This window comes from Cnephaeus nilssonii (genome assembly GCF_951640355.1).
Source record: "Cnephaeus nilssonii genome assembly, chromosome: 5".
NCBI classification, from domain to species: Eukaryota; Metazoa; Chordata; class Mammalia; order Chiroptera; family Vespertilionidae; genus Cnephaeus; species Cnephaeus nilssonii.
Window position 1 is genome coordinate 81,911,980 of NC_137076.1, and position 18,506 is coordinate 81,930,485.

Below are 18,506 nucleotides of genomic sequence, written 5' to 3' on the forward strand. Positions count from 1 at the left end.
ACAGACTACGACTCTGCACGCTGGTGGGTGAGCGGTGGAGGCGCCGGCGGCGGCGTGCGGATTCCGGAGCCGGGCTGACTCCAGCTCCGGAGTCCCCAGGGTGTGGCCCGGGAGAGGGAGGAGATTTTCCTGGGCCGCAGGGGAACCGCGGAGGAGGGGCTCCCCTCCCCGGTGTAGCGGTTTCCAGTTTGCCAAAACTAATGTTAAACTGGAATTCTCTCTCGTCTGATTGCGCCAGGATTTATGCTGGGTCCTGTGTTACAGGTGAAGAAACAGGGTGGGCTGAAGCCAGATGTAGTTAGGTATTAGCTGTACGGCCTTGGGCCGGGAAAGGACTTAAAATGCCATTTTTCTCATCTGTGTAATGGAAATAGTGATAGGATTTGCTTCCTGGGTTGTGGGACTCTAACAGGAGTTAATGCATTTAAAGGGCTTACACACGGTAAGAGCTCACCAAGTATTAACTGTTCTTGCTGGTTATTATTGTTGTGTTTGAGTTATTGGCATAAGATTTTTTTAATTGAATTTATTGGGGGTGACATTGGTTTACAAAACCATACAGGTTTCAAGCGTCCAGCTCAATAAAACGTCATCTGCACACTGCATCACCTCAAGCAAAGTGTTCGTCCCCATTTCCTCCCCTTTGCCTACCTCCATGTTCTTGCTTCTAGTGGGATGTGGCAGAGCAGTTACTGAACTGTGTGATTCTGGCTCCCCATTTCAGCACACTGCATTCACTCCAATTCACTTCTAATTTTTTCCAGTGTCTAATTGCAAGGCACTGCCAAATGCTGAGAACAATACACACACGCAAAAGACTTGATTCTCACCCTTAAGGAACGTATGCAGTCTGGTAGGTGAGAAAGGGCAAACTATTGTAACGCAAGGTGGGCTTCAGACCCCCAGACAGTGTCATAGGAAAGTTATATTTAAAAAGTTTGCTGGATTTTTAGACAGGCACGACATCTAATTAGAAATTTCTACATAGACTAGGGGCTTTGGAGGTGGGTCTGGAAGGCTAAGTGGATAGAATCAGAGGGAAATGTAGGTCAGCGACCTGAATTAAAGAACTGGGACCCCCATGGCAGCTTGAGAAGCTGGGGTGTGGTGGGGTAGATCATGAGGAACAGTTGATGGGAAACTGCGTGGAGTAGATCTCAATCCTGGCTGCACATAAGATCACTGATAGCTGATTTAACTGCTCAGGTGGCTCTAATGTGCAGACATTATGGAGCAAACTAACCTAAAACCAGAAACTATAAATTCATCTCTCACCCCATTTGTAAGTATTTAAATAGGAAGAAACAGCTTAATTATGTTAAGCTTAATTACTACATCTGGTAAAATTTTTTAAAAATTAAATAACGTCATTTGAAAGGACTTAATACAGTACATAGTAGGTGCTCAATAAATGTAAATTGATTCTGAATTTCATTTATAGCTTATTTGAGAGTCATACATCTGAGAACCTGTTTTTAAAATTATGGTTTCATATCATACATTTGCATATAATTTTGGGGTGTTCATAGGATTCTCCATAACTTATCTATGGGCCCTTCACCCTCACTCCCAGCTCAGAAGCCTGGCTCTAAAGCATTTATTTTCTATTTGTTTATTTTATTTTATTTTTTAATATATTTTTATTGATTTCAGAGAGGAAGGGAGAGGGAGAGAGAGATAGAAACATCAATGATGAGAATCATTGACCGGCTGCCTCCTGCACGCCCCCAACTGGGGATGGAGGCCACAACCTGGGCATGTGCCCCTGACTGGAATTGACCCTGGGACCCTTTAGTCCCCAGTCTGACGCTCTATCCACTGAGCCAAACCAGCTAGGGCTCTAAAGTATTTAGCATGAACTTAGCCTTTCCTCGCTACCCTGAGGGGGCCAATACAGCATTGCTCTTGGTTCCCACGCAACTTAAAGGGAAACTTTCACAATGTCCAAAGCCCTTGGTTTCCTGCAAATAAAGGAGGAGGATGTCCTCAAACTCCTTGCAGCAGGAACCCACTGAGGTGGCACCAATCTTGACTTCCAAATGGAACAGTACATCCACTGAAGGAAAAGTGGTGACATTTGCATCATCAATCGGAAGAGAACCTGGGAGAAGCTTGTGCTGGCAGCTGGTGCCATTGTCACCATTGAAACCCCGCTGATGTCAGTGCCATGTCATCCAGGAACACTGGCCAGTGAGCTCTGCTGAAGTCTGCTGCTGCCATTGGACCCACTCCTATTTCTGGGCACTTCACTCCTGGAACCTTCGCTAACCACATCCAAGCAGCCTTTGGAGCCAAGACTTCTGATCCCAGGGCTGACCACCAGCCTCTCACAGAGGCGTCTTCTGTTAACCTGCCCACCAGTGCTCTGTGTAACATAGACTCTCCTCTGTACTATGTGGACATTTCCATCCCTTGCAACAACAGTGGGCTAACTCAGTGGGTCTCATGGTGGATGCTGGCCCGGGAAGTTCTTCGCATGCATGGCAACACCTCCCGTGAACACACATGGGAGGTCATGCCTGATTTTTACTTCTACAGAGATCCTGAAGAGATTGAAAAGAAAGAGCAGGCTGCTCCTGTGACCCATGAGACATTTCAGAGTGAATGGCTGTTCCAGCTCCCGAATTCACTGCTGCTCAACCTGAGGTCGCGACTGGTCTGAAGGCGTGTAGGTGCCCTCTGCCTATTCAGCAGTTTCCTACTGAAGACAAGTGCTCAGCTTGCCACTGAAGACCGGTCCGCAGCCACCACTGCTCAGGCCACTGAATGGGTAGGAACAACTACTGAATGGTCTTAAGCTGTTCTTCCACAAACTCTTTACAGAATGGAAATAAGGTTGACAGAAAATAAACAGTTTCTAAAACAAAAGTTTGCCTGTGTGCATGTGTGTAAGTGCTTTTAAATATCCTACTGTCATGCTTAAATTACCTAATGTGGAGTGTCCCTTTGCAGGATTAATTCATTAGCAGTGAGAGGAAAAACTGGAGGAGGGGTACAAATTGAAGGAATAGAAACAGCAGAAGAGGAAAGGAGAAACAAAAACTGTAGATGTTTGTAAAGGTTTTGTGATACCCTCTCCTCTCACGACCTTGAAGGTCTTTCTCAGCTCCTCCCAGGGCTGAAGTCAATAAGATAAGACTTGTCTCATTACTTTGATGGTCCTTCTCAGCGCCTCCCAGGGCTGAAAATGTCTGATAAGACCTCTCTCTGCTGGATACATGCAAATGCCCTTTTAACCATGTGACTCAGGCTGTTCTGGGAGAGTAGTATGCAGCTGCAGATTAGGATTGACTATGTGTTTGATTTAAGTGGCAATAATGGAAATTCAGAATTTAAATTTGGAGAGGGTGCTAACACCATCTTTTGTGTTTTTTTCTGTAGATGGCAGGATTTCTATAGTATATCTAGTATGAGTTCCGCATCTTGGCCTCTTATCCAACTTCAGCAGTCTCATCTCCACCGTCTGGAGAATAAATGGGATATTTGCATGAATTCCAGACTCTGAACTGAAATAGACTGCAGTGTTCATATTCTTTTCTTGTTATTATTAACAGGTACTAACTGACCTCAAATGGAACATGTCATTGTCTTAGATAGGGATACAGCATAAGCAGAACCGTTTTCATATGTTGGAACAAAATTATTTTTTGAAAGTGCCATTATTTTAAATGAATTTGTCTAAATTTTGTAGTGTCACCTTTTATAACGTGAAAAGCCATGTCCTAACTTAGTTTTGTACATTTCAATAAAAATTTTTTTTGTTAAGAGGGAGAATATTTGCAAATGCAATTATAGTCCCAATATTTTAATTGACAGGATGGTAAATTTTTGTTGTTGTTTTGATTAAACTATTTCCATAGATTCTCATTCATATTTTTTTTTTACATTTAAGTCATCTGAAATTGTGGTGCATATTTTAGTCGCTGTGATTAAAAAGCATTGATTCACACTTTAATTGTAGCATATTTGTGTTGCCTAAAATAATGATAAATTTTAAACTTGATTTGACAAAATTTGGTATTATTTCCAAAATTTAATGTTACTTTGCTGCTTCCTGAGTTACCTAATTCTCTTATATAGTATCTGTGCCTATAACATTTCTAGAACAGGGTGTTCTAAACTGGGAGTAATTTTGCCCCTTTGGAACATTTGGCTATGTCCAGATATTTTTGTTTTGTTTTTTAAATATATTTTTATTGATTTCAGAGAGGAAGGGAGAGGGAGAGATAGAAACATCAATGATGAGAATCATTAATCAGCTGCCTCCTGCATGCCCCCTACTGGGGAGTGGCCCACAATCTGGGCATGTGCCGTTGACTGGAATTGAGCCCGGGACCCTTCAGTCCTCAGGCCAACAACGCTTTATCCACTCTGCCAAACCGGTTAAGGTGTCCAGATATTTTTGACTAGTAGCCCGTTTGCACGAAGATTCGTGCAATAGACCTTCATTCACCTGGTTGCCTGCACCAGTTTTCTGCCAGCACCGGGGACCCAGGCCTTGGCTGTGGCCACCGCCTTCTGCCTTCTTTCAGGGTCGGGGCTTGGCCCCAGGCGGTGGCCTTGGGCTCGGCCGCACCCAACATCCCTGCTAAGGATCGAAGGAGCCGACCCCCAGTGGTTTCCTGCGATCAGTGCAGGCTCCCCTCTGGTGCCCAAGGCCAGGAAAGCCTCCGCCCGAGGCTTTCCCAGCCTTGGGCTCGGCCGCACCCAACATCCCTGCAACGGTTTCCTGGTGGGCGTGGTTGGTGGGCGTGGTGTGGTTGGTGGGCGTGGCTTGGGCATAGTGAAGGTGCGGTCAATTTGCATATTTGTCTATTATAAGGTAAGATTGTTACAACTCTTTTTTTTTTTTTGTATTGTTACAACTCTTGAGGGAAAGACATGCTATTGGTATCTATCTAGTGGGTTGAAGCCAGGGCTACTGTTACACATCCTATACAGAGGACAGCATCCCGCAACATAGAATTACTTATTCCGATGTCAACAGTGCTGAGGTTGAGAAAACCTGCCTTAGAGATTCCTGTGGATATAAAAAATTCATTTATTTTTTAAAAGTATATCAAATATGCCGAAGCCGGTTTGGCTCAGTGGATAGAGCATCGGCCTGCGGACTGAAAGGTCCCAGGTTCGATTCCGGTCAAGGGCATGTACCTTGGTTGCGGGCACATCCCCAGGAGGGGGTGTGCAGGAGGCAGCAGATCGATGTTTCTAACTCTCTATCCCTCTCCCTTCCTCTCTGTAAAAAATCAATAAAATATATTTTAAAAAGAAAGTATATCAAATATACTGTGACTTCTTTTGTGGGCAGGGCATGTTGCTAGGTTTAGTGGACAAGCCAAACTAATTTGGGATTTGTCCTTAAAATTTTTTTTTTACATTATGCTTTTCCCCCTAAATTAGTCATACTAACTGATAAAGTCAGCAGTTAGAAGCACCACTGTCATTCTTTTTGAAAAAAAGGCTGTTACTGTTGCAAAGCTACTAGAATATTAGACATGCCTGTCATTTTTTAGTTTAGCAGAATAGTGAGAATATTGATTAATCCTTTGCACTTTTTTCTGAGGAAATTTTTGTGTATGTGTGTTTGTGTGCTACTAGACTTTTCCAAACTCAGCCTTTCCTATTCTTAACTGATTTGAATAATTGTCTTTAGCTCCTCAGAAAATTAAATGTCGGCAGAAGATCGAGAAGCTCAGGAGGATGAATTGCTGGCCCTGGCGAGTATTTATGATGGAGATGAATTTAGAAAAGCAGAGTCTGTCCAAGGTGGAGAAACGAGGATCTATTTGGACTTGCCACAAAATTTCAAGATATTTGTGAGCGGTTAGTTAACAATATTCTCTTAAACTGATTTGTCTAAATAAAGATTATTCTCAATTTCTTAGTGAAACCTAAATTATTTATTTTTCAATTACAGTCTACATCTAGTATTATTCTATATTAGTTTCAGATGTACAGCAAAGTGGTTAGAATACCATGTACTTTACAGAGTGGTTCCCCCAATGCTTCAAGTACCCAGTTGGTCCCATACTTAGTTATTGCTGTTATTAACTATATTCCCATGTTGTAATCTACATCTCTGTGACTCTTCTGTAACTATCAATTTTACTGCTTAATTCCTTCATCTTTTTCAACCAGCCCCCCTCCCTCTCTCCACTCTGACAACTGTCAGTCTGTCGCTGTATCTATGAGTTTGAAACCTAAATTATTTATCACCTTATGTTTTTAAGCATCAGTGATAAATGGTATTATTACAGATTTAGTGCATGTTTCTGTTTTCAGTGAAAATTGAACTGGGAGGTAAACAGTTTTCAGTTTGATTCCACCTTTTGACCATTGAATTTAGGATATTACTTTGCATATTCCATGCATCCTAATCTTCTAACTAGCAGTTTATCAGCCACGACTCATGGGCCATTAAATAGAGATAATAAAAGAGGAAATTAAATAATGTATGTGAAAACACTTGGAAGCTTTAAAGTACCATGGTGGTGGTTAATACTATTTGGTTTTCAGAATCATTTAAACCAGAGGTCGCCAACCTTTCAGACCCAGTGGTCCTCGGACCACAAGTTGGCAACTGCTGCTCCAAAGGTTTCCTTAAACCAGTGGTCACCAACCTTTCGGACCTCACGGACCACCGGTTGGCGACCGCTGATTTAAACTACTATAAACATGTGAGATGTGCTATTACTCTGTGACCCTTTGCTTCAGAAAAACAAAAAACTGCTTTATTTGATACAAACATTTACAGGAGACTTTGATGCACACTTTCTCAAATATTTCTATTATAAAGGCATTGAGAAAAGAAAGTGTGATAATGTAAAATGAAACTTTGCTTGTGAGTGTTGTGTGCTGTATCTTGTCCTCAAGCCTGAGATCATTATGTTGGAACAAATTGTCCCAACTATGATTCATGGGTAGTTGATATATGCTGGTCTAAGTAGGTCATGGCTCTTTGACAGGAATAAACATGCTTTTCTCTAGATTGTGTTTTTAATCATCTACTGTAAAACAATAACAAAAGAAAACATTGTGCATTACTTGCTCTTTACTGTTAGGAATTGTACTCAAAAGTGTATACAAGAATAAGTTGTGTATCTTCATTATAAATTTCATGGTGCTTAATAGATTTTTCAAGGGCTTACAAGATTTTTTTTTTAAAAGGTGGCGGCTAAGAAGTTAAAATTAGGAAATAGAAAGTGCTTTGGGGGAGGGTTTTTATCCCCTCAACAAAAGCATTAAGTCTTTCTTGAGCACTGCTCAACAGTAATGGACACTCAAGTAATTGACCAACTGATCCTTTCTAATCTTTGTTTTTGGTTCAGGCAATTCAAATGAGTGTCTCCAGAATAGTGGCTTTGAATACACCATTTGCTTTCTGCCTCCACTTGTGCTGAACTTTGAACTGCCACCAGATTATCCATCCTCCTCCCCACCTTCATTCACACTTAGTGGCAAATGGCTGTCACCAACTCAGGTTAGACCCGAAACTTAATTTCTCTTATCCATTTTTAGAAACTTAAAAAATCATCTTTAATTGAAGACTACCTTGATCTTGACTTCAATGCATGGAGAACAGATGGCTTTGATTTTGTAATTTTTTTCCCCTTGCCTTCATGAATCCTAATGTTAATGGGTTGAAAATGTTTGGTGCTTTAGAAAGGAATGGCAGTAATTAAAATTATTAATCATTATGCATTGCAATAGGAGTAATTTCTAATCAAGTATATTGTTTCTTTTCTTTTTTTGCTATTTTCCCACTTACTCTGAATTATGATGAAACTATAAGTTCCTCCTCATTTTCCTTAGATGTTGGAATTACTCTTTTTTCTTAGTTTCTTATTCATTCCTTAAAAGAAAGATTTAATTGTAATTAGGAGGACTAAAATTGATCTAATATAGTTAGAATAAACACATTTCTTAAATAAACATAATAAGTGCTTTTATTTTTAAAGCTCTGAATAATAGGAACAAATAATTGTTGACTGGTCTCTCACATCCATATGATTACACAAAAATAGAAATGTATATGATTCCTGTAGCTAGCTATTGAAGGCTTGAGACCTTATATTATGAACAGTAATTTCCTCCCGATTATATAACCTTTTCTAGTAACAACCTTAACTCGTGATTGAGACATAAATATGACTTGAAGCTAATATAGAGTGTTCTGGGATAGGTAATGGATCAATAGCAGCTACTTTTCTAGAAGTCATGATGGAGATTGATAGATTGATGTATATTAAGACAAAAGCTGTCAGAGTTATTGACCTTAAGGAGCAGCTTGTCAGTCTTTCCTTTTTGATCATGTATTTTTCAGTTCCTCTCTTCTCCTTGTCCCAATAGTCTAATCTTTAGATAAGAGTGCTTTTATAAAATTGAGCTTAAAATTGAGGTTTAAAAACAAAATTAAACTTAAAAAAGATAATACACATAGAATAAAAAGGAGTATTACCTTACATTCTAATAGCTGTGCCAGAGGCAATACATGCTAGACAGTGAATTATTTGCCCACTTCCCAATATTAAAGGCTATTTGACATTTAGATCACTGATAGTTGACTAAATTATTTAGATATTTATAGTCCCATTTCTCAAGAGAACTCCTGATACTTTATATCCATGCGTGTGTAACCACACAAAGACAGATTAATAGGGTGTGTGGCTGTAGTTTCAGATTCAGTCAAATAGAATCTACTTAATGCTAGCTTTGGAGGGTGTGGGAGAGGAGAGTTGTTCATTATTTTATGTTATATAGCTAAAATTACAGTAGGATTTTCTATCAAATAAAAATTTTGTGTATATAATTGACATTTAACTCGTCTCTTATACTCCTTCTTGGTTCAGTTCTTGTTTGTTGCTGGGTCCTGATTCCTTGGCATTATGAATTTCACCTGTTGATAGTGAAGTTGACACATGGACCTGTCTTTCACTGAATTGGGGTTGGTAAATAGAAGGGAACTAGGCTTAGTTTTCTTGAATTTTCCATTTTTCCTCCCCCAATATATATACATGCACAATCTCTCTTTTTCCTTTTCCTCTTTCTATCTCCCCTTTCTCACATTTATGTATATCCCCGATGCCTCTTTTGAGAAGGGGCTGGAGAAGAAAAGAGGATAGAGGAGAATGGCTTCTTCATTGGATTTGGCTCAAACAGAACTCAAAGCTTCCCTTTTAGTGTTAGTGTTTACTCCATTTTACAGCTTTCAACAGGTTTCTAAAAAGTGTGGTTGATCTTATAAGCATATTCATGTAAATGTGGAAAATCACTAGTGGTTTAAGTTCATGCCTGTATAGGGTTGAGTGAGCAGCAAGGAACAGAAAATGTAGTCCTTGTTCACTTGTTATTTAAATTTACAAAATTGATTTGCATCTGGAAGACTTAATTTTTTTTATGTTTGCCTAAAAAGAAAACCTGCTTGTAATTCCTGAGTTCTGCTTACAAATATTTCACATTTCTAATAGAGAGTCCTCTTATATTTGTCATTCAAATAAAACAGACTACTTCTAAGGGAGAAAAGTTGAAATAGTTTAAACTTTGGTTGCTTACCTTAGAAAGTGTGAATTTTCCCTATGGCAGCCAAACCACATTGCAGGCTTGTAATCATGTCCAGGTTCAATATCAGTCTGTCTGCCTCCATTAAACATGTTCTGGTATAAGCCGAGATTGCTTAGTTAAAACCAGCTTGTAAATCTGAGTAACAAGGACTCCGAGGTTGGATCCTGTTACTGATCTTTTCATGAGTTGACTTTTTGATAGGACTTGGAAGAATTAATTTTAAAACCTTTAAACTGTTCTCTTTCTAACCATTATTGCAGGGTATCTATAGGGCTAAGGCTCGACTGGAATAGAAACAGTTAATTTTAGAACTGGATCTCTTTCTCCTACATGAGGTCTATAGCAATATTAACACAAAGGACAGTTAAAGAACAGAAAGTCCTCTATTCAGCGGTGCCCATGTAAACCTAGTTCTACATGTTGTGCAGTCATACCATCTCTCTTGTTTTCAGGGTACTTCCTCTAGCTTCTGACTTTGTCTTCTACTATGGCTCATGTTGCTGAATAATTTAAGAAGTGATCCGATAAGAATATTGGTGCTGTTTTATAGCACAGTTTATCACAGCAGTGAAAAAAAAATCCTTTTAGGACGTGTGAGAACCTAACTTAAAGTTTCAAGGGAAAACAGGAGTCGAAGGCATCATGATCTTTCCAAACTCACCTGCATCCTCATGTGTTTTCTCCTAGCTGTCTGCTCTCTGCAAGCACTTAGACAACTTGTGGGAAGAACATCGTGGCAATGTGGTCCTGTTTGCCTGGATGCAGTTCCTTAAGGAAGAGACCCTAGGGTACCTGAATATTGTCTCTCCTTTTGAGCTCAAGATTGGTTCTCAGAAAAAATTGCAGAGAAGGACGGCTCAGGCCTCTGGCAACACAGAGCTAGATTGTAGAGGAGCAGCTGGATCTGCTGTAGACCAAGAGGAAGTTGTGGATGAGAGAGCCGTGCAGGATGTGGAATCATTGTCCAATCTGATCCAGGAAATCTTGGACTTTGATCAAGCTCAGCAGATAAAATGCTTTAATAGTAAATTGTTCCTGTGCAATATCTGTTTCTGTGAGAAGCTGGGTAGTGAATGCATGCACTTCTTGGAGTGCAGGCATGTGTACTGCAAAGCCTGTCTGAAGGACTACTTTGAAATCCAGATCAAAGATGGCCAAGTTCAATGCCTCAACTGCCCAGAACCCAAGTGCCCTTCAGTGGCTACTCCTGGTCAGGTAACTTTATCAACAGTTGCATCCTAATTTTATTTGACAAAGGGAGACATCTTCTCAGGAACTTCCTTGCTAGGGCTCATCAGGGCATTCCGAGGTCTCGGAGACAGCCCACAAGTTGTTTCACTGTATCCATCAATAATACTATGGTCTTGCCTAGCCTGCGTGGCTCAGAGGTTGAGCGTTGATCTATGAACCAGGAAGTCAGGGTTTGATTCCTGGTAAGGGCACATGCCCAGGTTGTGGGCTCGATCCTTAGTATGGGGCGTGCAGGAGGCAGCAATTCATTGACGTTCTCTCATCCTTGATGTTTGTATCTCTCCCTCCCATTCCTCTGTGAAATCAATACAAATATATATATTTTTTTAATTAAAAGAAGGAGTTTAAAAAAAAAGAATGCTATGGCCTTGCCCTGGCCGGCGTTACTCAGTGATTGGAGCGTCAGCCTGCACACATGTACCTGGGTTGCAGATTCAATCCTTACCCCTGGTCAGGGCACACATGGGAGGCAACCAATTGATGTGTGTCTCTCAAATCGATGTTTTTCTCTCTCTCCTATCTCTCTCTCTTCCCTTCCCTCCTCCCTTCTACCATCTCTAAAAATCAATGGAAAAAAATATCCTCACTCCTCGGGTGAGAATTAAAAAAAAAAAGAATGCTATGGTCTTTACCATTTAAGCATACATAAATGCTTTCTTTGTTGGCCTCAGAATGGGCAGTCCTCAGCAGGGATGAATGTTGAAAAGGTGTAAAGAAATTCTGGTGACTTACTTTGTATATTTACTAGAATGCCATTGACCTTGGAGAATCACTGCCTGTCTTTGTGTGAGGTTGGGATCTGAAGGGGATAACTGTTGGAATGGTTAATTGAATCATTTATAGACTGTAACATAAGGACAGCCTGCTTGGTGCGATTTTAAAAAATCAAATTTATGAAGGCATAAATGTACCTATTTAAAGTGTACAGTTTGCTTAGTGTTTTTTTTTTTTTTAAGGTATTTTTAGAGAGAGGAAGGGAGAGAGAGAGCGAACATCAATTTGTTGTTCCAGTTATTTATGCATTTGTTGGTTGATTCTTGTATGTGCCCTGACCAGAGATCAAACCTGCGACCTTAATGTATCAGGGCTCTAACCAACTGAGCTACCTGGCCAGGGCCAGTTTGCTTATTTTTGACAAATGTGTAGATCCATGTAACCACCATCTCAGTCAAGATACAGACTTGCCATACTTGGTTAGATCTTTTTTTTTTTTTTTTTAATATATTTTTATTGATTTCAGAGAGGAAGGAAGGGAGAGGGAGAGAGAGAAACATCTGTGATGAGAGAGAACCATTGATAGGCTGCCTCCTGCACGCCCCCTACTGGGGATTGAGCCCACAACCTAGGCATGTACCCTGACCTGGAATCAAACCGTGACCCTGGTTCATTGGTCAACATTCAACCACTGAACCAGAGCAGCTGGGCTTGTTTTGATCTTGAAGTGAGGTAGAGGGGTTTAATTTATGTGCATCTGATTTGCCCCAGCAGACTAAGTATATCCTCAGGAACAGAACTGGTTGGGAAATTGCCAAACCTCTGTATTTTACTCCAGGTCAAAGAGCTAGTAGAAGCAGAGTTATTTGCCCGTTATGATCGGCTTCTTCTCCAGTCTACCTTGGACCTGATGGCAGATGTGGTGTACTGCCCCCGTCCATGCTGCCAATTGCCTGTGATGCAGGAGCCTGGCTGTACCATGGGCATCTGCTCCAGCTGCAATTTTGCCTTCTGTACCTTATGCAGATTGACCTACCATGGCGTCTCTCCATGTAAGCTCACTGCAGGTAAGTTGTAACTGTGAACTCAGTTCTCTTATCCCCTATCCCCCCACCAAAAAACACCAAAACTTATCACTTCAGTTTTCCATTTGGAAGTATTTATTCAACAGAAACTTTTGTGTTAGATACTGCCCTAGCTTCGGTGGATATATTAGTGATGAAATGCCTTCATGAAACTTACATTTTAATGGAGGAGACAGGCAAACAACATATATAAAAATATCAGATGGTAGAAAGTGCTAAGGAGGAAAAAAAATAAAGCAGAGATAGGATATGAAATGTTCTGAAGGGAAAGGAGCTTGGGATTTTACTGTGGAAAGCCAGGGGAAGCCTCACTGGCAAAGTGGTTTGAGTAAAGACTTGGAGGAATTAAGGAAACAAGTCGTGCAGATATCAGGGGATAACAGTCCAGGGAAGGAATGGCAAGGTCATTTTTATCTATGAACGTGAAATACTGTCTGTTCTGGCTGGCAGATGCATAGCTGTCACTCTTGTTTCCATGGCACATATGTCTGATCAGTCATCAAGTGCTTTCTCATTGAGCTCAGGGAGGCCTCAGAATCTTCCTGATCACAGCACAGCACTTCAGAAAGCCATCCTCTATTGAAGTAGACACACCATGTGGAATCTGTTTGCCATTTCTGATCTAGATAAGGATTGAGAAGGCAGGTCCTTGACATAGATTTAACTGGCCTCTGGTGACTTAGTCTTTCTCAAACTAACAAGGATGATGATAATAGCTACTTCATAGGGTTATTGTAAGGAAGAAATTAATTTGATTGTATTTTTCAAAAGTATTGGTCCTTGCCCAACTGGTGTGACTTAGTGGCTGAGCATCGACCTATGAACCAGAAAGTCATGGTTTGATTACCAGTTGGGGCACATGCCCTGGGCTTGCAGGAGGCAGTTGATCAATGATTCTCTCTCATCATTGATGTTTCTATCTCTTTCCCTCTCCCTTCCTATCTGAAATCAATAAAAATACATTTTAAAAAATAAATAAAAGTATTGGTCCTTGACAGAGTAGGGAAGAAAAACTAGTCCTTCGCCATAGATAATTTGAGAACAGTGGGCCAGTACATGTAAAAGGCAAAGTGGTAACTATTGTTATTTATTTATTTGTTTGTTTGTTTGTTTGTTTATTTATTTATTTTTGGTGCCCTTGACTGGAATTGAACCCACAGGCTGATGTTCTATCCACTGAGCCAAACCAGCTAGGGCAAAGTAGTAACTATTAATGCCGTTATTATTATTACAGTTACTAGTTGGCACTGTTAGAGTGTTATTATCTCCAAGAAAGTATCCTGAGGAGAGTGAGTAGGTGCTGCCAGTACCTAGAGCAGAGTCTTGTAGTGGCTCAGTAGATAGGTTGAAGAACTCACCACAGCATAATTATAAGCCATTTCTTAGATTTCTGTAACCTTAGCATTGAGAGGCCAAAGTACATTTCACGTATTTCACAGCATTTGAGGAAAGAATCAAAGTTAGACTTAGGGGCTTCGGTAAAATTTGGCATCTGATTCTATCTATATATATATTTATAGATACTAGATTTTACCATATAAAATATATGAAATACTAGCATTTTTATTATTTTGAGAACTTTAGAGCAATAACCTTTGTCCTTAATAAGCCTAGGAACACAAAATAACTAACATTGTTGAGAGTCTTTACTTGATCCTGTTGAAAAATTAAGGTAATAGGATTATGAACAAAGGCCTTTGGTGTATAAGTAAAGGCTTTGAGAATAGCTGCTTATTCATTTAAGTGATAAATAGAGATCAGATTGAAAAGTATCAAGGGGAAAGGTGTCAGGAGGAACTTTTTAGTAGCTGTGGGTGGTAAATTTTATTCACTGGCATTTTTTTAATATACCAAATTAAACAGTCTTTGCCCTTAAGCCAAAGGTGCTTTTGTTATTTGGTAAACCTTGTTATTTTCTTTTTTTTTTTTTTTTTAAATATATTTTATTGATTTTTTTACAGAGAGGAAAGGAGAGGGATAGGGAGTTAGAAACATCGATGAGCTGCCTCCTGCACACCTCCTACTGGGGATGTGCCCGCAACCAAGGTACATGCCCTTGACCGGAATCAAACCCGGGACCCTTCAGTCCACAGGCCGACGCTCTATCCACCGAGCCAAACCGGTCAGGGCAAACCTTATTATTTTCAAACTAGGGGCCTGGTGCATGGATTTGTGCACTGGTGGGTCCCTTGCCCGACAGTCTGACATCCCCCGAAGGTTCCCGGGGTGCAAGAGGGCACTCTGCAAAGTTTCTGTCGCTCGGCAGCTCCTGCATTGAGCGTCTGCCTCCTGGTGGTTAGTGAGCATCATAGCTACCAGCCTGTTGGCCAGTCGGCCTGTCGCTTAGGCTTTTATATATATAGATGGTGAATGATGTTGAGGTAGTGGAAAATCAGTGTCTGTTTCAACCTTTGCGTTTTTTAGATAAGTCAATCCTTAACTGTACACTACTAGTTGTACAAACATATCAACATTAGTAAGTCAAAATCAAAGGAAAAAGATAACCTATTATTCTACCACCTTTAGCAAATCCAACTTTTCCAGTTGGAGAATTCCTTTTTGTTCTTTGTTACTTGTGCATGTCTAACTTTACCTAGTCATAACCTAAATACCCTTTTTTCTGGATTCTGTAATGAGTATTTTAATTGAGCTGTAGCCATCCCAACTATAGTTTTAAATAACAATATCCTATCTAATAAAAGGGTAATAGGCAAATTAACCATCACTCCGTCACAAAAATGCGGCACCCAAAGCCACAAGATGGCGGCGCCCAGTCCTCTCAGCCCCACCAGAGTCCCCCAGTCCCTGGGGGGGGGGGGGGGGGTGGCCGCTGAGAGCAGGCAGTGTGAGCAGCCTGGTGGAAGGCTTGCTTTGCCACTGCGGCAACGAGGCAAGCATTCCACGCCCGGCCGCGGATAGGCTTCTGGGCCACGTAGAGCCTCTGGGCAGCGGGCGCAGAGCGGCCAGGCCCCACATAGAGCTACTGGTGCATGGATTCGTGTGCAGGATTAGTTACATCATAAATGGCTCCTTCACACATAATTACTTCCTTGAACATTTAATTTGTTTGCCATTGTTATGTGCATTTCCATGCATATAACTTTACTTTGGATTATTTCCTTATGATAAAGTCCCAGAGGTAGCATTATTGAATAGTCAAAGCTTATAGCCATTTTAATAGTTTTTAATCAGCATTGCAAAGTTATATAAAAGTTAATTTTCCATTTCACTTTCTAGAGAAATTAATAGACTTACAAAATGAGTACCTGCAAGCAGATGAGGACAATAAAAGATTTCTGGAACAGAGGTATGGTAAGAGGGTGATTCAGAAGGCACTGGAAGAAATGGAAAGTAAAGAGTGGCTAGAAAAGAACTCAAAGAACTGCCCAAATTGTGGGACTCCCATAGAGGTAAACAGACTCGCAGGCATGTTACGATCGTCTCTAGAAGCCCATTTATTTTATGACTGACTAAGAAAACACATTTTGGTATTTAACCCTCTTACTTGGAAGTTGCAAATTCACAACTTAATATTGTCATTAATTTTAAATGTATGTCAATGTCCCTTTTCAAAGTGCTTTCATACAGTGACAGTTGTTCTCACACTATATCCCCCCCCACCACCACTTAAAATTGAATGGGTTATGAGGAGGCCATACTAGAGCCACAGTCATCTCTTAACTCATCTATGTGATTTAAAAAAAATCAAGCCTGACTTCTTCTCAGAACTTTTTATCCTAGAATTGAACACACCAGTTTAACAAGTATATGCTTAAGAAATGGGGACATTTTCCCTTCAGTCTGAGCCAAAGTACCATATTTTCTGGCGTATATGACGACTTTTTAACCCAGGAAAATCTTCTATACACCCAGTCGTCTTATATGCCGGAAAATACGGTATATAAAGCTATTGCTTCTTGACAAAAATCTTAATATGTTTTAAAATGGAAATATATCTTTGTATTTGATTCTACTGTTTCAATCCATTACAGTAATCCTCTCGTATCTGTGGGGGATATGTTCCAAGACTCCAATAGATGCCTGAGGATGATACTAAACCTATATGAACTATGTATTTTTCCAAAACATACATACATGCCCATGATGTTTAATTTATAAATTAGGCACAGTAATAGATTAACAACAATAACTAATAAAATAGAATGATTATAATATACTATAATAAAAGTTATGTGAATGTGATCTTTTTCCATCAAAATATATTACTGTACTGATGTGCAGTGATACAAAATGAGGTGCATAATATAGGATTGTGTCGTAGTGTTAGATTATGGTTACTTGAATATGAGTGCGGCGATATGGAATCAGGCTAATGGGAAGGAAAGATTCACGCCCTGGTTGAGATGGTGCAAGATTTCATCTCTACTCAGAATGGTGTACAATGTAAAACATATGAATTGTTTATTTCTGAAGTTTTCCATATAATACAGGGTGGGGCAAAAGTAGGTTTACAGTTGTTCATATGGCAAATACAATAATTAATAATACAAGAATAAACTGTTTTGCATACTCACAACTGTAAACCTATTTTTGCCCCACCCTGTATTTTTGGACCATGGGTTGAGCATGGGTAGCAAAACTGCAGATAAGGGGGTACTGCTGTCTATCTGAACTGAACCTGGTGGTCATTCCCTAATACTCCATTAAGGAAACTGACATTCTGTTTAACCAATTTAACTACTAAAGCGGAGGACTTGATACCAAATGTTTTTTAGATATATGTAAAAAGTTTAAAATCACATATATTAAATCCAAACATTTTAATTAATCTAACTATATTTTCCCTGTACAATAACATTTGATTTGTATCGAGTTTATCAGGCTTTCCTACATCTAGATACTTAGCAAGTTTTCTTCTGATAAACTCGATACAAATCAAATGTTATTGTACAGGGAAAATATAGTTAGATTAATTAAAATGTTTGGATTTAATATATGTGATTTTAAACTTGCTAAGTATCTAGATGTAGGAAAGCCTGCTAAATATTTCTTATTTCACTTGTAATGCAAGAGTTGGCATTAACTAGCTATCAATGTGTTACCTACCATAGTGTTCAGTTCTGTATGAGGAAAGGGACTAGGAGAAGGTTATACTGAGTCTTTTTTGGCACGTGCATTTCTCTTTTGCTTTTACAGCCTTGATATTTTTCCCTTTCTGTCTTTCCCACCAGAAATTAGATGGATGTAACAAGATGACATGTACTGGTTGTATGCAGTATTTCTGTTGGATTTGCATGGGTTCTCTCTCTAGAGCAAACCCTTATAAACATTTCACTGATCCTGCTTCCCTGTGTTTTAACCGGTATGTACACACACAATTCCCTAGGCTCAGCAGCAGTTTTTGGCCCTTGATTTGCAGACCACAGATCCAGTGTTTGACTTAGTGCTTTGCTTATTAGAGAATTCTCTTACACACTTCCCACATATATGAATTTTTATATTATTTTCTTCAAAATGAGGTTTATGATGAAAATACGCTACCTGGGAATTTTCTTTTTTTGTCCTCAACTTTTTATAGTGAAAATTTTCAAATAGAAAAGTTGAAAGGATAAGACTGAATAGTAGGATAACGTCCACCAAAATTAATAATTGATAGTGTTTTGCCATATTCTTTTTTTAAAAATATGTTTTTATTGATTTTTAGAGAGAGGAAGGGAGAGAGAAACGTACATGTGAGAGTGCAACATCTATTGGCTGCCTCCTGTATACCCACTTCTGGGGATGGAGCTAGAAACCTGGCATGTGCCCTGACTGGGAATTGAACTGATGACCTTTTGGTTCATGGATTGATGCTCAACCACTGTACTGCACTGGCTTGACCTGTTTTCTCTTATTTTTCAATTAAAAATTTCTAATGTTTGTTCTCTAACTTTT

General features: G+C 39.8%; 1 protein-coding gene and 1 pseudogene across 8 annotated transcripts in view; both read left to right on the plus strand.

Annotated features, from left to right (window-relative positions):
* The window catches only part of RNF14 (ring finger protein 14), a 48,227-nt gene that overhangs the window by 21,563 nt on the left and 8,158 nt on the right, over nt 1–18,506 (plus strand). For 4 of the 7 annotated variants that reach the window (XR_013813486.1, XM_079770085.1, XM_079770086.1 and 1 more), the window contains exons 2-7: nt 5,654–5,823; nt 7,329–7,480; nt 10,249–10,776; nt 12,365–12,593; nt 15,849–16,021; nt 17,804–17,934. Coding sequence is in view for 6 of the 7 variants with exons in the window: in XM_079770085.1 (XP_079626211.1) it covers nt 5,670–5,823; nt 7,329–7,480; nt 10,249–10,776; nt 12,365–12,593; nt 15,849–16,021; nt 17,804–17,934 (1,367 nt within the window). In the remaining variant the exon portion in view is untranslated. Of the gene's footprint in view, nt 1–2,538; nt 2,771–3,381; nt 3,555–5,653; nt 5,824–7,328; nt 7,481–10,248; nt 10,777–12,364; nt 12,594–15,848; nt 16,022–17,803; nt 17,935–18,506 lie in introns of those variants that run through there. The other 3 variants (XM_079770084.1, XM_079770083.1, XM_079770087.1) reach the window with 3 other exon arrangements.
* On the plus strand, nt 6–3,243 carry LOC307098946 (small ribosomal subunit protein uS2-like; annotated as a pseudogene). The gene has a single exon. The product of its transcript is annotated as a small ribosomal subunit protein uS2-like (transcript).